This window comes from Artemia sp. Qi Xiang Cuo, chromosome 12 (assembly GCF_049724085.1).
Source record: "Artemia sp. Qi Xiang Cuo chromosome 12, ASM4972408v1, whole genome shotgun sequence".
Classification (NCBI taxonomy): domain Eukaryota; kingdom Metazoa; phylum Arthropoda; class Branchiopoda; order Anostraca; family Artemiidae; genus Artemia; species Artemia sp. Qi Xiang Cuo.
The window spans coordinates 42,039,064-42,055,451 of NC_142805.1; the positions used below are offsets into that span (position 1 = coordinate 42,039,064).

The 16,388-nt window shown below is 36.4% G+C and overlaps 1 protein-coding gene across 6 annotated transcripts in view; it reads left to right on the forward strand.

Moving 5' to 3' along the window:
* The window catches only part of LOC148946130 (uncharacterized), a 115,866-nt gene that overhangs the window by 49,169 nt on the left and 50,309 nt on the right, over window positions 1–16,388 (forward strand). For all 6 annotated transcript variants that reach the window (XM_089098148.1, XM_089098151.1, XM_089098150.1 and 3 more), the window contains exons 5-7: window positions 7,874–8,082; window positions 8,981–9,048; window positions 11,520–11,654. In XM_089098148.1, coding sequence (XP_088954274.1) covers window positions 7,874–8,082; window positions 8,981–9,048; window positions 11,520–11,654 — 412 coding nt within the window. The remainder of the gene's footprint in view (window positions 1–7,873; window positions 8,083–8,980; window positions 9,049–11,519; window positions 11,655–16,388) is intronic.

Below are 16,388 nucleotides of genomic sequence, written 5' to 3' on the forward strand. Positions count from 1 at the left end.
GTGCCTGCCCCCTACCATTCACGTGGCATTGAACAGTGGAACTCGCCATTTCAATACCAGAATGTGATACTCCAAGCAATTCACGCCACACAACCACACTGTTACTTCCCTGCAACACCTTGCGACACCGGTCATCAACATTTTAAGCGTCCTATAGAGTTTGAACAACCTCAATGGATATATATACTATTGCTTTTTTTCCGAAGGATTCCCAGCCCTCTGCCACACTATTACTGCTCTGTGGCACCCTCTGACACCCCATTCATCATTCCTAAGACATTTTCAGACATTTCTTGTTAAAAATTATGCTTTTAATTCATTGATTTGAGTTTTCGCAAGGCTAGCCTTTCATAATAACCTATAAAAGATACCGCGCCATAGCGACATTACACGCCTACCCCCTACCATCCACGTGGCATGCGACAGCGGAACTGGCCCATTTCACTACCAGAACGTGATACTCCAAGCAATTCACGCCACACTACCACGCTCTTACGTCCCTGTGATACCTTGCGACATCTGTCATCAACATTTCTTCTAGCGTTTCTAGCGTTTGAACGCCCTCAATGGATATATTCTCTATTGATATTATTTTCCAAGGATTCCCAACCTGTCTGAGACTATTAATGCTCTGCGGCACCCTCTGACATCTCATCATCACTCCTAAGATATTTAAAGATATTTTGTTTCTTTTAATAGGGTGATAACCCCGCTTCTAGCCTCCGGTTGTATCGCTTCCACCTCCAATTCTACTGGCCCCACCCTCCCCCCGATACAATTGACTCCAGCCCCACCTATACCCCTCCGACCCCCAACTTGAAAACAGGCTCCGGTTGCCTCACTTCCGGATTTCCACTTCTGCCCCTGATTCCACCAATTCCCCTCCAAGTTCCGTCAATTCCAAGATTTTTTTGGTGGTTGCCTCAGTTGTAATCTATGGCTGGTTATCGAGGATATATAGTTTACTATAAGTTTTCGATCAGTATCACTTGTAAATTGGAAGGATTAATATCTAAATACTATTTTTTTAAAAATGAAGATGAAATATTCCAAGAAAACTGTGTGCACATGACAAAGTTATTTTCACATTGAATGCTGCCAGTGAGAAATACTTGAATTATGAAAAAAATATTAATGGCGATCTTATTGGAAATGTAAGAGTGCTTTGTCATGACACCAAGGAGATAAATTACTTTGGAATATAGAAAAAATTCAACACTATTGATGGTGGATATAGTAGAATAAAATTTCCAGAGATGATAGTGCTCAAAGAGAATGCTAGTCAAAAACTTGTAATTGACGACGAAAGCCAACTTCTTGCTACCGTTGCTGGTAACACATTACCCGTTGATAGATCCTATCACCATCTTTCTGGCATGAACATTCAAAAGAAGACAAGAAGAAGACGGGCATACCCCAGCATCAATATCATAAGCCATATTATATCCAGATGTCAAAACTACGGCCTATGTAAAAATAATGTTGTAATAGACAATGAAACCGCAAGTAAAACAAAAAAAGCACTAGCAAACATTATCAGCATGGAGATTAAAGAGGATTTGATGAAAAATAAATCCCATTTAAACTTCACTGACGCCATCATGGAAAAGGTAAGGGTGAAGTATTCCAATAAAGCCTGCCCACATAATAAAGTTATCTTAGCATTGAATGCTGAGAAAGAGAAGTATTTGAATTATGAAACAAGTGCTAATTGCGATCTTATTGAAAGTGTATGCGTGTGCTGTCATGACACTAAGGAGTTAAATTCCTTTGGAGTACCCAAGAATTTCTACCATCAAAGTGCTGGATATGCGAGAGTAACATTCTCCGAGTTGATAGTGCTTAAATACAATACTAGTCTAAAACGTTTAGTTGACGACAAAGGCCAACTTCTTGCTACCGTTGCAGGTAATACATTACCCGTTGATAGATCATATCACCATCTTTCTTGCGTTACCATTCAAAAGAAGACAAGAAGAAGAAGACAGGCATACCGCTCTAACAGTATCATAAGTTTTGTCATATCCGAGTGTCAAAACTGCGGCCTATGCAAAAATAATGTCGTAATAGACAGTAAAACCGCAATTAAAACAAAAAGCGCTTTTAAAGACAATATCACCAAGGAATATAAAGCTGAATTGATGAAAAACAAAGCATCAGCAAGCGTTTCTGCTACAATCATGGGTTTACCAACAGATGCAGTCTATGAAGCCAGTATTATCGACTATGAAATGTATGTTGAGATTGTTCAAAGCTATGTGTACCCCCAAAATGAGAATATGTGACATCTGAAGAGAAAACATGAAGTATTATATGGCTAGATTTAACGTGTTTATTTTGTATGATCATATTCAACACGCAATTATTTCAATACAAATATTTTATTGCATTACTTTTTTCTTGTTTCAACTATTTTTAGGGTACGTTATCAACTCCGAGAAATTCAGATGAGAACTTGAACTCTTCCTCACTTCTTTGGAAAAAAAAATCAGAATTAAAATGGAACTTTTCTATTCTGTCGGAAAAATCAAAATCGAACTAACAGTTATATTTTGATGTTTTCCAAAGAATAGAAAAGATCAATTTTAATTCTGATTTTGTTTCAAAGAAGTGAAGAAAACTTCTAGTTCTCTTCCGAGTTTCCCGGAGTTGATAACGTGCCCTAGCGATAGTGGAAACAAGACAAAGTAATGCAATAAAATATTTTTATTGAAATAATTGCGTGTTGATTATCATCATACAAAATGAACACGTTAAATCTAGCCATAAAATACTTCGTCATGTTTTCTCTTCAAATGTCATGTATTCCCATTTTGTGGGTATACACAGCTTAGAACAACCTCGTCATACATTTCATTGTCGAAATACCGGCTTCATGGACTGCATCTGTTGGTAAACCCATGATGGTAGCAGTAACGTTTGCTGATACTTTGTTTTTCATAAATTCATCTTTATATTCCTATGTGATATTGTCTTTCAAAGCGCTTTCTCTTTTACTTGCGGTTTCATTGTCTATTGCGACATTATTTTTGCATAGGCCACAGTTTTAATACTTGGATATGATATGACTTATGATACTGTTAGAGTGGTATGCCTGTCTTCTTCTTCGTGTCTTCTTTTGAATGGTAATACCAGAAATATGATCATATGATCTATCAATGGGTAATGTGGTACCAGCAACGGTAGCAAGAAGTTGGGCTTCGTCATCAACAAAAAGTTTTATACTAACATTCTCTTTGAGTACTATCATCTCGGGGAATGTTACTCTTGCATATCCAGCACTCTGATGCTAGAAATTCTTTGGTACTCCAAAGGAATTTAACTGCTGAGTGTCTTGACAGCGCAAGCATACATTTCCTATAAGATCGCCATTAGCACTTGTTTCATAATTTAAATATTTCTCTTTCTCAGCATTCAATGCCACGATAACTTTTTTATGTGGGCAGGCTTTATTGGAATATTTTACCCTCACCTTTTCCATGATGGTGTTAGTGAAGTTTGCATGGGATTTGTTTTTCATCAAATTCTCTTTAATCTCCATGCTGATAATGTATGCTGTTGCTTTTTTTGTTTTACTTGCGGTTATATTGTTTATTACGAAATTATTTTTACATAGGTCGCAGTTTTGACATCTGGATGTGACATGGCTTATGATATCGATGCTGGGGTATGCCCGTCTTCTTATTGTCTTCTTTTTAATCTTAATACGAGAAAGACGGTGATATGATCTATCAACGGGTAATGTTTTACCAGCAACGGTAGCAAGAAGTTGGCCTTCGTCGTCAACTAAAAGTTTTAGACTAACATTCTCTTTGAGCACTATCATCTCTGGTAATTTTATTCTACTATACCCACTATTGTTGGGTATGCGGTGGTATGCTCCGGCAAACCACTCAGGGTTTGGCGTTCCTGCCCGCAGAGCTTTAGAGTGGTAGGTACCGCAAGGTGCCGACTCCTGCTCCTATTGGGGTCACCGCTATCTTTGCTGAGGATATCTATGAGGTCTTATGACCACTCCTTATCTGATGAGGCAAAGTCTGTCTTAGGAGTCCTTTTGTCCGCTGTTTGGGCCAACTACCCATCCAGCCGGTATTTACCAAGTTTTCAAACGAAAAAAAACAGCCTAGTATCGGACTTTCTTCAAGTAGACGACCAAATGCACGCCCCAAGACAATTCTTACGGTTACGTTTACTTTTACTAACTGCAATATACGTGGTCTCCGATCCAAGTTGGATCACCTACAGCACATGATGAATGAGGTTTCCCCTTCTGTCATGCGTGTATCCGAGACCAACCTGAATTCTAGCGTCATTGATAGTGAGATCAGTATTCCTGGTTACACTCTGCTCAGGCTGGATCGTAAAAACCCGAGAAGCTCGACTTTTGGTAGAGGTGGTGTTGCTATGTACCTTAAAAATAACATCCCTTTTTTGGCACTTTCGATCCCTAGCGATAAGGAGGTCCTTTGGGTTAAAGTAAACCTATCAAACAAATCGTTTGTTATTGGTACAGTCTATAACCCACCAAAGATGAAAATCACCGAACATCTGGAAGATTGCTTGGAATTTATGAAGCAAAAGTTCCCTAAATCAGGTATAATTATCCAAGGAGACTTCAACAGCCGACATTACTACTGGTTGAAAAGTCATACAAGTTATTCGGAGCGCGTAGATCTGCTAGACCTGAGTCCTACTTTTAGCCAAGAACAACGTGTTGAATTTCACACTTACATTGGCTCTCGTGGATCATCGAGGGTTGATCTCTTCTACACTGATCATTCGGATTCCTTTAGTGTTGAAAGCTATCCTTTTGCCAGCGACCATGTGGCAGTTACAGCTTGTGGAAATCTCAAAATACCTCCATTTGTAAAGCACGAGCGGATCATCAGGCAGTATCACCGCACAGACTGGGATGGTCTGCGAAACTTCTTATCGGCAAAGCCGTGTAGTACATTTTTAAAAGAAGCCCCACATAAAACAGCGGGACTTTACGAAAAAGCGATTAAAGAGGCTATTGAGCAATTCGTCCCATCAAAAACAGTAAAAGTCTCATTTCGAGATAAGCCGTGGTTCAATGCTGGTTGTAGAAAAGCAATCAGGGTCAGAAAGAAGGCTCACAAGAAATGACGAACTGAATCCGATGAGGACTGGGCTGCTTTTATTAGCGCTCGAAACGAGTCTGTTAAAGCTGCACGTCAAGCTAGAGCCAATTACAAGCACAAGTTTGTAGACGAACTGAAAAGTGCCCCTGCAAATCGGTGGTGGAGGGTAGTCAAAGAAGCCCTGCCGTCATCTAAATCAACATCAATTCTCTCGCTTCATGTTGAAGGAACGATGATCCAGTAAGGCCAGAAAAAGGTAAAGGCCCTTGCAGAAGTCTTTTCAAAGGTCTCCCAAATTGATGAGGACGGAGTCTCCCCTTCCCCCCTTTCCGCCACGAACAGATGCAAAAATCACCAGCGTTAACATAACTACTTGGAAGGTGCTCAGAACGCTAAGCCAGCTTGATGTTACCAAAGCTTCCGGACCTGACAAGATTCCCAGTTTCATCCTTAAAAGATGTGCCCCTGAACTTGCTGGTCCTCTTGCCTCTCTCTATAGAAAATGCTTTGCAGCGGGATTATTCCCGAAAGCTTGGAAAACTTCTCATTTGGTCCCTGTTCCAAAGGGACAGGTTTTTTAAATCTGTATGCATATAATATGCTTTGATTAAGCTCAACGTTTCCCCTCAAAGTTTCCTCAGGTGTTTATTTCAATATCCTCAGCCTTAGTAGTCCCCGCTACAGAAGTAGTAGTTTTAGTGAAAGTAGTGGTAGTAGCATTAGTAGTTGCGGTAGTAGTAGAAGCAGTGATAGTAGTAGTAGCGTGCAAATATTTCCTTGGTCTATTGATCATCTCCTTTTTCATTTCTTGAAATTTCCAAATTAATATACTCAGTCTTTCCTGAGTTACGCCTTTTTGACAACCTATATACACATAACATGTTTTTATTTGGTTCAACACTCCTTGAAAGACTCTTACTTTAATGTCTTTCGTATTTTGGAAAAGTTGTCGTCAAACATGCATAGCTTTTCGAAATAACTTATACTATGTGTAAACAATGAACAAATTGCCTAACCTGCAGCCTTTGCCCGGAGGCCTCGAGGGGGGGACATCTCCAAACGCACAATTACTGAACCTTTCAACAACGCTGAAAAAAAATAGATGTCTCAAAATTTTGTTTGGATTTTTTTTATTTTTTGGTAATGATGGGGAGGGGGGGATGGTTGCTCTTAAATTACCTTTGACTCTTAAAAAGGGCACTACAACTTTCGATTTCAAGTCAAATGAGTCTCATCTGTACATTATTCGAGCAGCCATTCCATAGAGACCTTTTATACCACCAGGGCATAACTCGCAGCCTATTCCCCAGGGTTCGGGGGGGGGGGGGGTCTTCAACCCTGGAGACATTGTTATGTGTTTTTTGGACTATTTTTTAAATGGATATCTCATAATTTCAATCGGATGCGTTTCATGAAAAGAAGGGTAGTTAGGGGGGGGGGGCTAGTTGACCTCCATCACTTTTGACTCTTAAAGGGGAACTAGAACATCCAATTTTCTTACTAAGAACAAATAAATAAAACCTAAACATTCAACATTTTTTTTTACATGTATCGTATTTTGAGCATTTGAATCATTTGCTGATTCGGCAATTAAAATTTTTTTTCGCAAGCCAAACTGGTTGTTTCGAAAATCACCAGCTCATATTATAAATTTTATTTAGGGGTCAATTCCCTAAAATAGAGAATGGAATGAAAGTAGTAGCAGAAGAATGTGTTCTTTTAAAATAATAAAACCAAATAGAAAGTCACTAATGTGCTAGTTATAAGGGATTTTTTTTTTCTTTCCTTTAAACTTGATTTGTAGGTTGAAATAATTTCACTTTTTTTGGCCGTGACAAATAAAACTTGTGTCCAAAAAATATTATTTTGAACAAACCATAAGTGACACTCTAACCTTTTGGGATTCTGAAGTGGTGATAGCCCCGCACTTAGTTCCTTACTTAAGGTTAATTTATGTTCGTCTTAAGTTTGACTTGGTTATTCATTTTAATGCCGTTTTAGGCTTCGTTTCATTGTCCATAGTAATTTCTGTGTATTTACGCTGTAAGTTTGTATATATTACTTTTTTGCTCTTTTATTTATGAATATCGCTTTTTAATTTTCTTTGGAAAACTATGTCTGGGAAACATTTTGTTAATTAATTAAAACAGTAAATGATTAGCACATTGTGACCCAAGTCACGATTATTTTAGCTGTATATCTGAAAAAAAGCATTTGATTTTTAGATTCACACAAAAAAACTTGCTTGAGGAGGGTCAGCATTACTTTGAGGCACCTTGCTGTTCAACGATCTTGCAACCTCACTTCTTTTATCTTGTAAAAGCTAGGGGTTGACAGCCCTGTCAACAGTCAGCGAAAAAAAAATCGCTAAATGAGATAATAAGCGAAGAGGCCAACAATATAACTAAGCTAAAACATCCAAATGATCAAACTGGTCAATACTGCTGGTCACTGATTACAGAAAATGTTGTGCTGTCATGGGCACTTCTTTGGAAAGGGTCAAAATTCGAAAATATGCAAATTTTGGGCGAATCATATGAAGAAGCTGAAAGTAATTGGGAAAGTTATGTGGAATCTTAAGATTAAAGATTCTATGCATGTGTCTGCATGGAGGCGAAACTATTTTATAACCTCTACTAAGGTTCCTGTTTCTTTTGCGTGCCATTTGTTTGATAAAAAAGTAAATTATTTGTGCCGTTTTGGAATGACAAGTGTATTGTATCGTCTATTTATAATGACCAACCTCTAATAAGCTTGGTTTGATATTTTAGCCGGAACTGCCAATCTTCCGACTGCTATGTGTTCATCTCAGCAGCATTCTCTTCAGAAGACAGCAACCCAGAAGCCAATCTCTGAAAGCGAAGGTTTTATTCGAAATGTTCCTTCATATCGTATTTGGAAAGTGACTGTTCATGAAGTAAAAAGTCCTTGTGAGATCTATTTAAAGATCTGTGACAACATACCTGAAAATATTGCAAGGGTACGACCTGTTTTCGTAAATTGATATGTATCTTCTTTGTGTTTTTTTACTTTTCTTCTCGAAAGAAAGGTCAAGGTTGGAAAATCAGAGTGTAATCCAACTACCTTCCATAAGGGAGCGCCCAGGCCTGCTAGTAATTGAATAGATAGTTCACCTACAGCCAAGAATAATTTGCCTAAGAGATTTAGTCTGTTGACCTTTCAGGCCTAGTTGGTAGCGGGATTCAAATGTTCATTGGTCGAGAATTTTTCATCTATCTCGAAGTGGCTTATAAACATATCCGCTTTGAAGAGGAGAAGCAGTAGATACGTGTAAGAATTTCCTATTATTGGTTAGTGATATGCCTTTAAGGGTAAGGTAATTTTGTTTTCATTTGTATCGTGGACGGTCGTTCGTGATCTAAAGTTGTAGAATATAGTCATCTTCAGGACATGGCCCTTTCATGTTTACATCGTCAGAATTTTTCCATTTTCTGTATAATTTGCTTATTCTTTTAAGTTTTCTTGAAATTGTTGCTCATACCCCCGAATCACCAACCACCCAATCAAAACAGTTCATTATTAACACCTCCGTGGGTGTTAATTGTGAATTTTTTGGAGAGGGTTGATATTAGTAAAATTTGGTTTACCCTGGTTATAGCTTCCAAAAGTGAATATTTGTGGTTCTTATGGGTTTTTCTTCTTCTGTGAACATTGTTTTTATTCACAGTTTTTTTTTCCATCCTCTTTGGTAAAGACAGGTACCAATTGTACATTTGAAATAGGTAGACTTTTTATTGCATCTAATTTTGCCATTTTGTTCTTTGCTTTCTATCTTGCGTCATTTTTTTCGGATTCCCTTTGTTAGATACAGGGATGTGCTGAATGCTAAAAAAGTGAAAACTTTGCTTTTCTTACAGGACTTGCAAGACTATAACACTGAGAAAATTATTGAAATGGCCCGTTCTCAAGAATCATTGAAATGCAGGTGAAAATTTCTATATAATAGTTTTGGATTACGAGAAACTATTTTAATAGTAATTATAGACTATATTAGAAGTACCTGTACTTCTACTTAAGAAGAAAAATCTGAAGAGTTCTTATTGCTTGATGTTTAACTAAATTTTACAAGGTGCTTGCATGTAATAGTTCGTTGTTTCGAACTGAATGTAAATACCGACCTTTGCGAATAGTTACTGATGCCGTAAAAGAGAATTTTTTTTCATTACGCTATATGCATGAAAATAATCTTCTTTTCATTGTGATTTCATTTATGTAATTTCGTTTAAATCTGCGTCATTTTAGAAAAAAAGAGAAACACCCCAAAAAGGGGTGATATTGATGAAAATTACACCATTAAATTCGATATATCCAAAAAGAATATGCCGTTCTCTGAACAGAGGTTTCACTTCTTAACATTTGTTATTCAAACTCGTGTATTTTCTCTAAGAAGGCTGCTCGTGGCTGTTCACTTTTTTTTTCATTAGGGGTGACCATATCGAAGCAGTAGTCGTAAAATATCAGTAGAGGGGTCATTAGATGACTCTTTGGCGGAAAAAGACGCTATATTGCACTGTACTATCTACACCCAAAATTTTTGAAGTTTCTATTTTCTCTGATTTCTCTACGGCACTTTAATAATCAAAGATTGTATAATGCATTCTTTTATCGTAGTTGTCATACTGCGTTGGCTAAGACACTCTTTCAGATTTAGAGAATGTGTGTTCAAGTCAGTTTACGGTAATGTAAACAGTAATTTAGATTATTCTCATTTTCGCAGTATATAGTTTTTTACTGTCTACTGTAATCTGGACAATAGCTCCGGTTGCTAAATTAGCTTTAAATAACGATTTTTTCTCATTAAACAATTTCTCTCAAAAAGTGCTCACATCCTTCAGTTTCTTTTCACATCCTTCATCCAACAATTTCTTTCATTCTCACAACTTCCAAATCAAGATTAATAAGATTGCCAATCGGTTTACATTGAGAAGTTATTCACCTCTGTTGCTCAGTATTCTCCAGGAGGGTTTCGAATTTTTTGCACACTGGAATCGTTATTCACCGTAAATGACCTTTTTTTATCGTAGCATGTGTTTTGGAGGCATCCTGAACCGAATAATTTAGACACCATTGAATTTGCACGTATCTAAATCCGTTGTTTTACAAAAAGTATCTTTTTACGTTGTTACTGTTGTTACTCTGTGCTTGTTTGAATTAGTGCATGTCGAGGTCATTTATTAATTATATTTCTGTTTTGCTGTCTAAAAAAAACTCAATAAATAGAAAACAAAACAATTAAAAAAAAGGACATCACTAATCAGTACAACAATATTAGGGTCTTTAATTTTTTGTCTTAATTGACGTTCCCTTGGTCCTGAAATTTTCAATGAGTTGTTTGCATAACCTGTAATTGTAAAGCAGAATAGTCTTAAGAAAAAGCGCTAAGAATCGAAATAGCAGCAATTTTTTCCAAAATTTATTGTCCTCATTAGTCCTAAGTATAGTTGCCCTCAAAGTTTCCCACCGAGCGGAAAGAAAAATGTTTGGCTCATACCACCCCTTTGAGTTGCTAACTGGTCGGAGACAAAACAAACTTCGGTTTATTTTATATGGTTCCTGGAACTATAATGGCTAATTATGACAAAACGACAAATTGTAACGAAGAAAAAACGGGTATTATCACACCCGGTAAAAAGAAGAACATAATGCAAATTTTTCGGTTGAGACAGCCCATATGAACTCCTAGCCGATCGGAAAACTCACATCCGACATGGTAGGTTTTTAAGGTCATTGCCCTGAAGATGCGGGGCAATGTCAACCGTGGAGACATACATATTAAAACTTTCTATGATTTTCAACAGAGTGACAATCTAAAAATTACCATCCAATATCATCGGGTTTATGGGGAAGTGTATAGAAAAGGGCGTTGAAGGGCTGGTAGCTCTCAAATCACTTTGGACCTTGAATAGAATTCTATAACTTTCAATTTCAAACTTAGTGAGTCCCCTCCGAAGTTTCTCTGAAAACCCCTTCTATACAAAGTGGCTGGGAAATATTTTACACTTTTTGTTGAGCCCTATTAATGAGCAACCATTTTTATTTTATTTTTTTTCCTTCATTTAAGTCCCCTTTACCTGGTGACTTAAATATATAAGTTTTAAGTCGACCTAGATAATGTTTTTTGGACCCTTTTTAGGCTCTTTTTCTTGGATATGGGGACCGTGCCCTTAACTTTTTGTTTTATTTTTGAAAATACTAACCTATATTATAGTATTTTCTATTTAATGACGTATTTTCATGAGGGAATACAATAGTGGAATCTTATTTCAGAAAAAAAGTTACATATGTTAAAATATACTAAAGATAATCTAATGAATAAGCAAACTTAAGCGGCTTAATCTCTCTAAAATTATATAAGATTTCCATTTCAGTTGTGTATTTCTGTTATTTTAATTTTAGCTTATTTGGAATAAGTCCGGCTAGCAATGGAGCAGAGTGGAGAGAGCATGATAAAGCCAATTTTAAATATCTTTTTATGGACAGTTCTTCCGTATTTGATGTTCGGTTTTTGCTGGAATTGCAAGACAGTAAAGAGTAAGTTTTTTTCGGAAACGACGCATTTGTTTGGATTTCATACCATTTTAATTGGATATATTGCTTGCCAAGCGGTCTTTTTGCTTGCAAAAGGGCAATAGTGTATAAATTTGTGTACTAGGTAGCATATAAATTTATGTTTTTTCTAATAACATAATTAGGTTCTGAGCTAGAGATACTTAAACATCTTTGTTCTAGAATGCTGTCAATGCACACGGTAAAACACTAAAAAAAATAGAGCGACAAAATCTCTTATCTGAGAAATTTTTCGTTTTTAGGACGTATGTTGACGTCGAGTTTGCTTCCAATAATAAATTTTTTGTTGTTCGACCATGGGTCTATAGGGAGATTAAGGGACCGGTTTTCGCTTTCCAAGTTTTCAATTAGTCCAATTCTTTAGCTCTTATTTTACCGAAGGTGCCTCTGCTGATATATTTAAAGTGTGTCTAGGAAAACTGAGCACATTCCACAGGGGAAGCTATTGATGCAAAAAAAGAAGAAAAAATAGGATTACGACGTAAATTTTACCGAAGGCTTATTCACAATTTGAATGGGGATTTTGTGGGGGGGGGGGAGGCTCTATCTCCCATGGTTTCCTGATTGTGTCCTGTTTTAGGAAACGTTAATGTCAACCTGATCAGAACGGATTCACAAGTTCACAAGAGGATACATATCTCGAAGTATACTGTGAAATGTTCTTGCATCTTTCAACATGAAATTTATGAAGACCGAAGATGGGAAGGCTTGAAAAATAAAATGCGCATGGAAAGAGGGATTTAGTGAAAACTCTTAGTTGTAACTGATGATCAATATCTCTATCAAAGTAGTGTGGGCAAAAATGGGAAAAGGAGATGACTTGTCCCATTTAGCTCCTAGCTCTGGTATTTATACATTAATATCAATGGGACAAACAAAAATGGGTTTCGGCCCTTGGTGATAGAAGAGCATCGCCAAGTGTGGAAAACCGTGTCGTGAGCAAGATGAACCCAAGATCTAAAAAAAAACTCCATTCAACTCGAGGTCCCAGGGACTTCTTTGTGTCCGGTTCTAAGCCGGCTTTGGTGTTTCGTCTAGACTTAAGAGTATGGATTAGTCCCTGTCCTGCACTGGTTTAGGACCATTCCTTTTCCTGAGGCCATAACAATTTTCATGATTAAAAATATATGAAAATTACAATTTTGAATGTTGCAACGGTAGGGAAAAACTATCTTATTGACTATCTTAACAACATTTTGACAAACCAATTCATACTTTTTGAAGTGGACTTCTTAGGAATTTATTAGGACTTAGGACTTAAGAATTTATTAGGACTTCTTAGGACTTCTTAGAACTTATTTATTCAGGTAGAAAGGATGGAGTGTAAACACAGGGAGTATGGTTTATTATTAATAAAGAAGCTGCTAAGTCTTGCTTAAGTTGGGACGATATTCACAATAGAATGCTAGTTGCTATTTTATGACTAAAGAGTGCAAGTCATAGCAATTTATGCCCCTGTACAGCCTTCTGATGGAGATAATAGGGAGACAGATGAATTTAACTTATAGCTACAGGAACGAATAGACAGGTTCCCGGATAAAACTAGGTTGTTTTAATGCCCAGGTTGGTAGAAATGCTATAGATCCTAGCCTTGGTAAATTTGATATGGGAAAAAATAGTAACAGTTATAGACTGCTGCAATTTGATAGATATAACAATTTAGTTATAACCAATAAATTGTCTGGTCATAAAATGGTCCATAAGTTAACATGACACTTACCTGATAGTAAGACGGCCAACCGTGCCGATTACGTTATTGCAAACTGAAGACTGGCAGGGTCGATACAAGATGCTGGGTCGATATAGTACTGCTGTTATTTATTTCAAAATTAAATATCACCATCTAGTAAGATCCTAGGGCTAATTTAAAGCTGAAATTTAGGCAGGATAACTACCTTCCAGGAAGTTATGGCGTTGGAGACTCCAGGATGGGAATTTAAAAGAAACTGTACAGTAACAGTTGAATATTAAAATAAAGATTCTAAATTTGACAGTGAAGAAGATGGATGGAATAATTCTAGGAAATAAGTTTATGAAGTAGCAGACGGGGCTTTACGAGTGTAAGGGTGTTACGCGGCTAGGAATGTTAGTGAAAATGCTTTAAGTTTAGGAGAAAAGAGAAGGGGCTTCTACAAGAATCAGTCGATCGATAGATCATTTACAAATAAGGGAACGTAAGGAAGGTAGAGAAAGCATTAAAATATGAATTAAGGAGGTGTGAAGTGGAGGCTATAGATAATATTGCTGAAGATTGGGAAGATGCAGCCGCACGGCATAATAGTTAAATATTGTACTGGAATGCTAATAAATTGAGAGGGGTAGTCAACCTGGACTTGCCCCAGCTAAAGAAAAGAACGGGGCGACAATTAGTGAAAAGGAAAGAGTTAAAGGGAGATTGGTAGAACATTTTGAGAGTATGCTAAACCGTGATAAAGATAAAGGAAATAATATAGAAAGAATGAAAAAGTTTGTGACATATTCGAAGTGAAGGAAGATTTATGTTACGAGGAAGAATTAGAGGCAGAAGTAAAAGGATTAAAAAATGATAAGGTCTCGGGTGCCGATAGTTTTGTAAATGAGCTTTATCAATATGGTAGTTGTGTAGATAGGGATAAACTACTGAAAATTGTAAATGTTGTTTTTGAAAAACGGGAAGTACCTAGCGATTTTTTGAAATCTTTAATTAAACCCCTCAATAAGAAAGGTGATCAGAATGAAAGCAGTAATTAAAGAGGCATTAGATTGGTTTCTGTAGGAAGCAAGTTACTTATTATGATGATAATTTTCAAACTTAGGAGTGCCATAGATAAAGTTTTAATCGAAAAACAGTAGGGTTTTAGGAAGAGGAAAGGATGCGTCGACCAAATTTTTACTCTTAGATTTATAATTGAGAAGTACATGGATCATCTGTCTCTTTAGTTCTCTCTTTTATAGATTATGAGAAAGCGCTTGATTCAGCCGATAGGAGAGCTTTAACAAAGTTTCTATCCTTGTATGTTACGCGATATAAACACATTAAAGTGATTATTGCTATGTACAAGATTAATATTGCTGCGGTTATGGGAGGAAATGAGGCTACTAGATGGTTTAGTATTAAATCAGGAGTCAAGCAGGGTTTGGGTTTTAGTATTAAATCAGGAGTCAAGCAGGGTTGTGTTTTATCCCCATTCCTATGGATCATCTTGATGGACTTTATTCTAAGGAGCACGACTTACGGAAAGCATAGAATCAAATCGGAAAGTAAAACTTCCTTTAACTTAGATCTTGCTCATGATGTGTGTGTCTTGGATGAAGATGTTAGTAAAATTAATAAATATTTGGAGGTTTTGAGAGTTCAGGGCGCAAGATTGGGTATTAAAATTAATGTTAAGAACAATTGATAAAGTTGACATTAGTTGACAGTTGATAAAGTTGACAGTTGACAGTTGATAAAGTTGACAGGATGACATTAAGTGAAGAGTTGTAACTGATTCAGGAGGGTGTAAGGGGAAAGAATGTTGAAATATTTCTTTACCCTCAACAAATCGAGTATCCGACAAGCACATAATGCTATTTTTACTTACTGGAATTTTTTTTTGTAAAACGCGAGTTGAAAATAAAACTATCTGGTGAGCAATATTTATCGTTTGAAGCTGATTCGGGAATGGTAACTAATAATGCGGTTTATCATTAATAATAAGAGTTTATTGCTAAAAAAAAAAACTAATGGGAATTTCGAATCCTCTTGAAAATGGCTGTGGATCAAAACAAAAAAGTATGCCATTGAAACCACCGTGGTCAAAAACCCTTAACAAGAGGACTTATGCCCCCGTGTTAAAAACTCGAGAAAATCTTATTTTAGCCTAGAATCACTTATGTGACATGATTCAAATTTTTATTATATTTCGATTATAAAATCGGCAATTCGAAGTTTATAAAGACAAAAAAGGACAAATATGACAAGAAGGAAATTGTCATTGTTCGTTTTAAAAGTTTTATTTAAGGCTCATTGTTTGCATGAAAAACTGTTCAAATGTTGAGGTTAGTATATGCAAATCTACAAGTCTTGCATAGTCTGTGCAAACGCGAGGATTATTTATGTGCAAAATAGATTTCCATTCCCTGCAATAAAATACAAAATACCCTGACGTTCAGATAGTTTAGGAGATGAAAGGGGAGGGACATTGGAACTTGAAATGTTGTTGTGGGGGGAGAGCAGCTTAAAAATGTTTTGTCTCTGATCCACCTAAGCGTTTTTGCAACATAAGCCTCTATGGGAATTATAATTTATTTATGTCTAAGTAGAAAGATAAATGAAAAGGCACTTTGTTGTCAAGGTTATCAAAATAGTGAGAGAAAGTTACTTTCAAAGTATGAAAACTCTTTTTTGGATATTGGATTCTTTTTATGAAGCTACACTCTACCCTGATTTATATCAATGGCCTGAAGTCTTTTGTTTAAAACTGGCTTGAGATTTTCACTCATTCTTTCTTCTTTTCTCAGATTAATTAAAAAAATTTCCGAAAAATAAGTTTTTCAATGAAAAGTAAAGGCCGTTTTAGACTTAAGATCAGCATATACAAATACCTTTTAAAATTCAAACTCAAAACGACCAGAAATTAATGCTAACGAATAAATGAAAACTATAACAAAAAGATGTCGTGTAAACAATAATAGCAAAAACATTCAACAGGTAATAATATAAATGAATATGTAAAT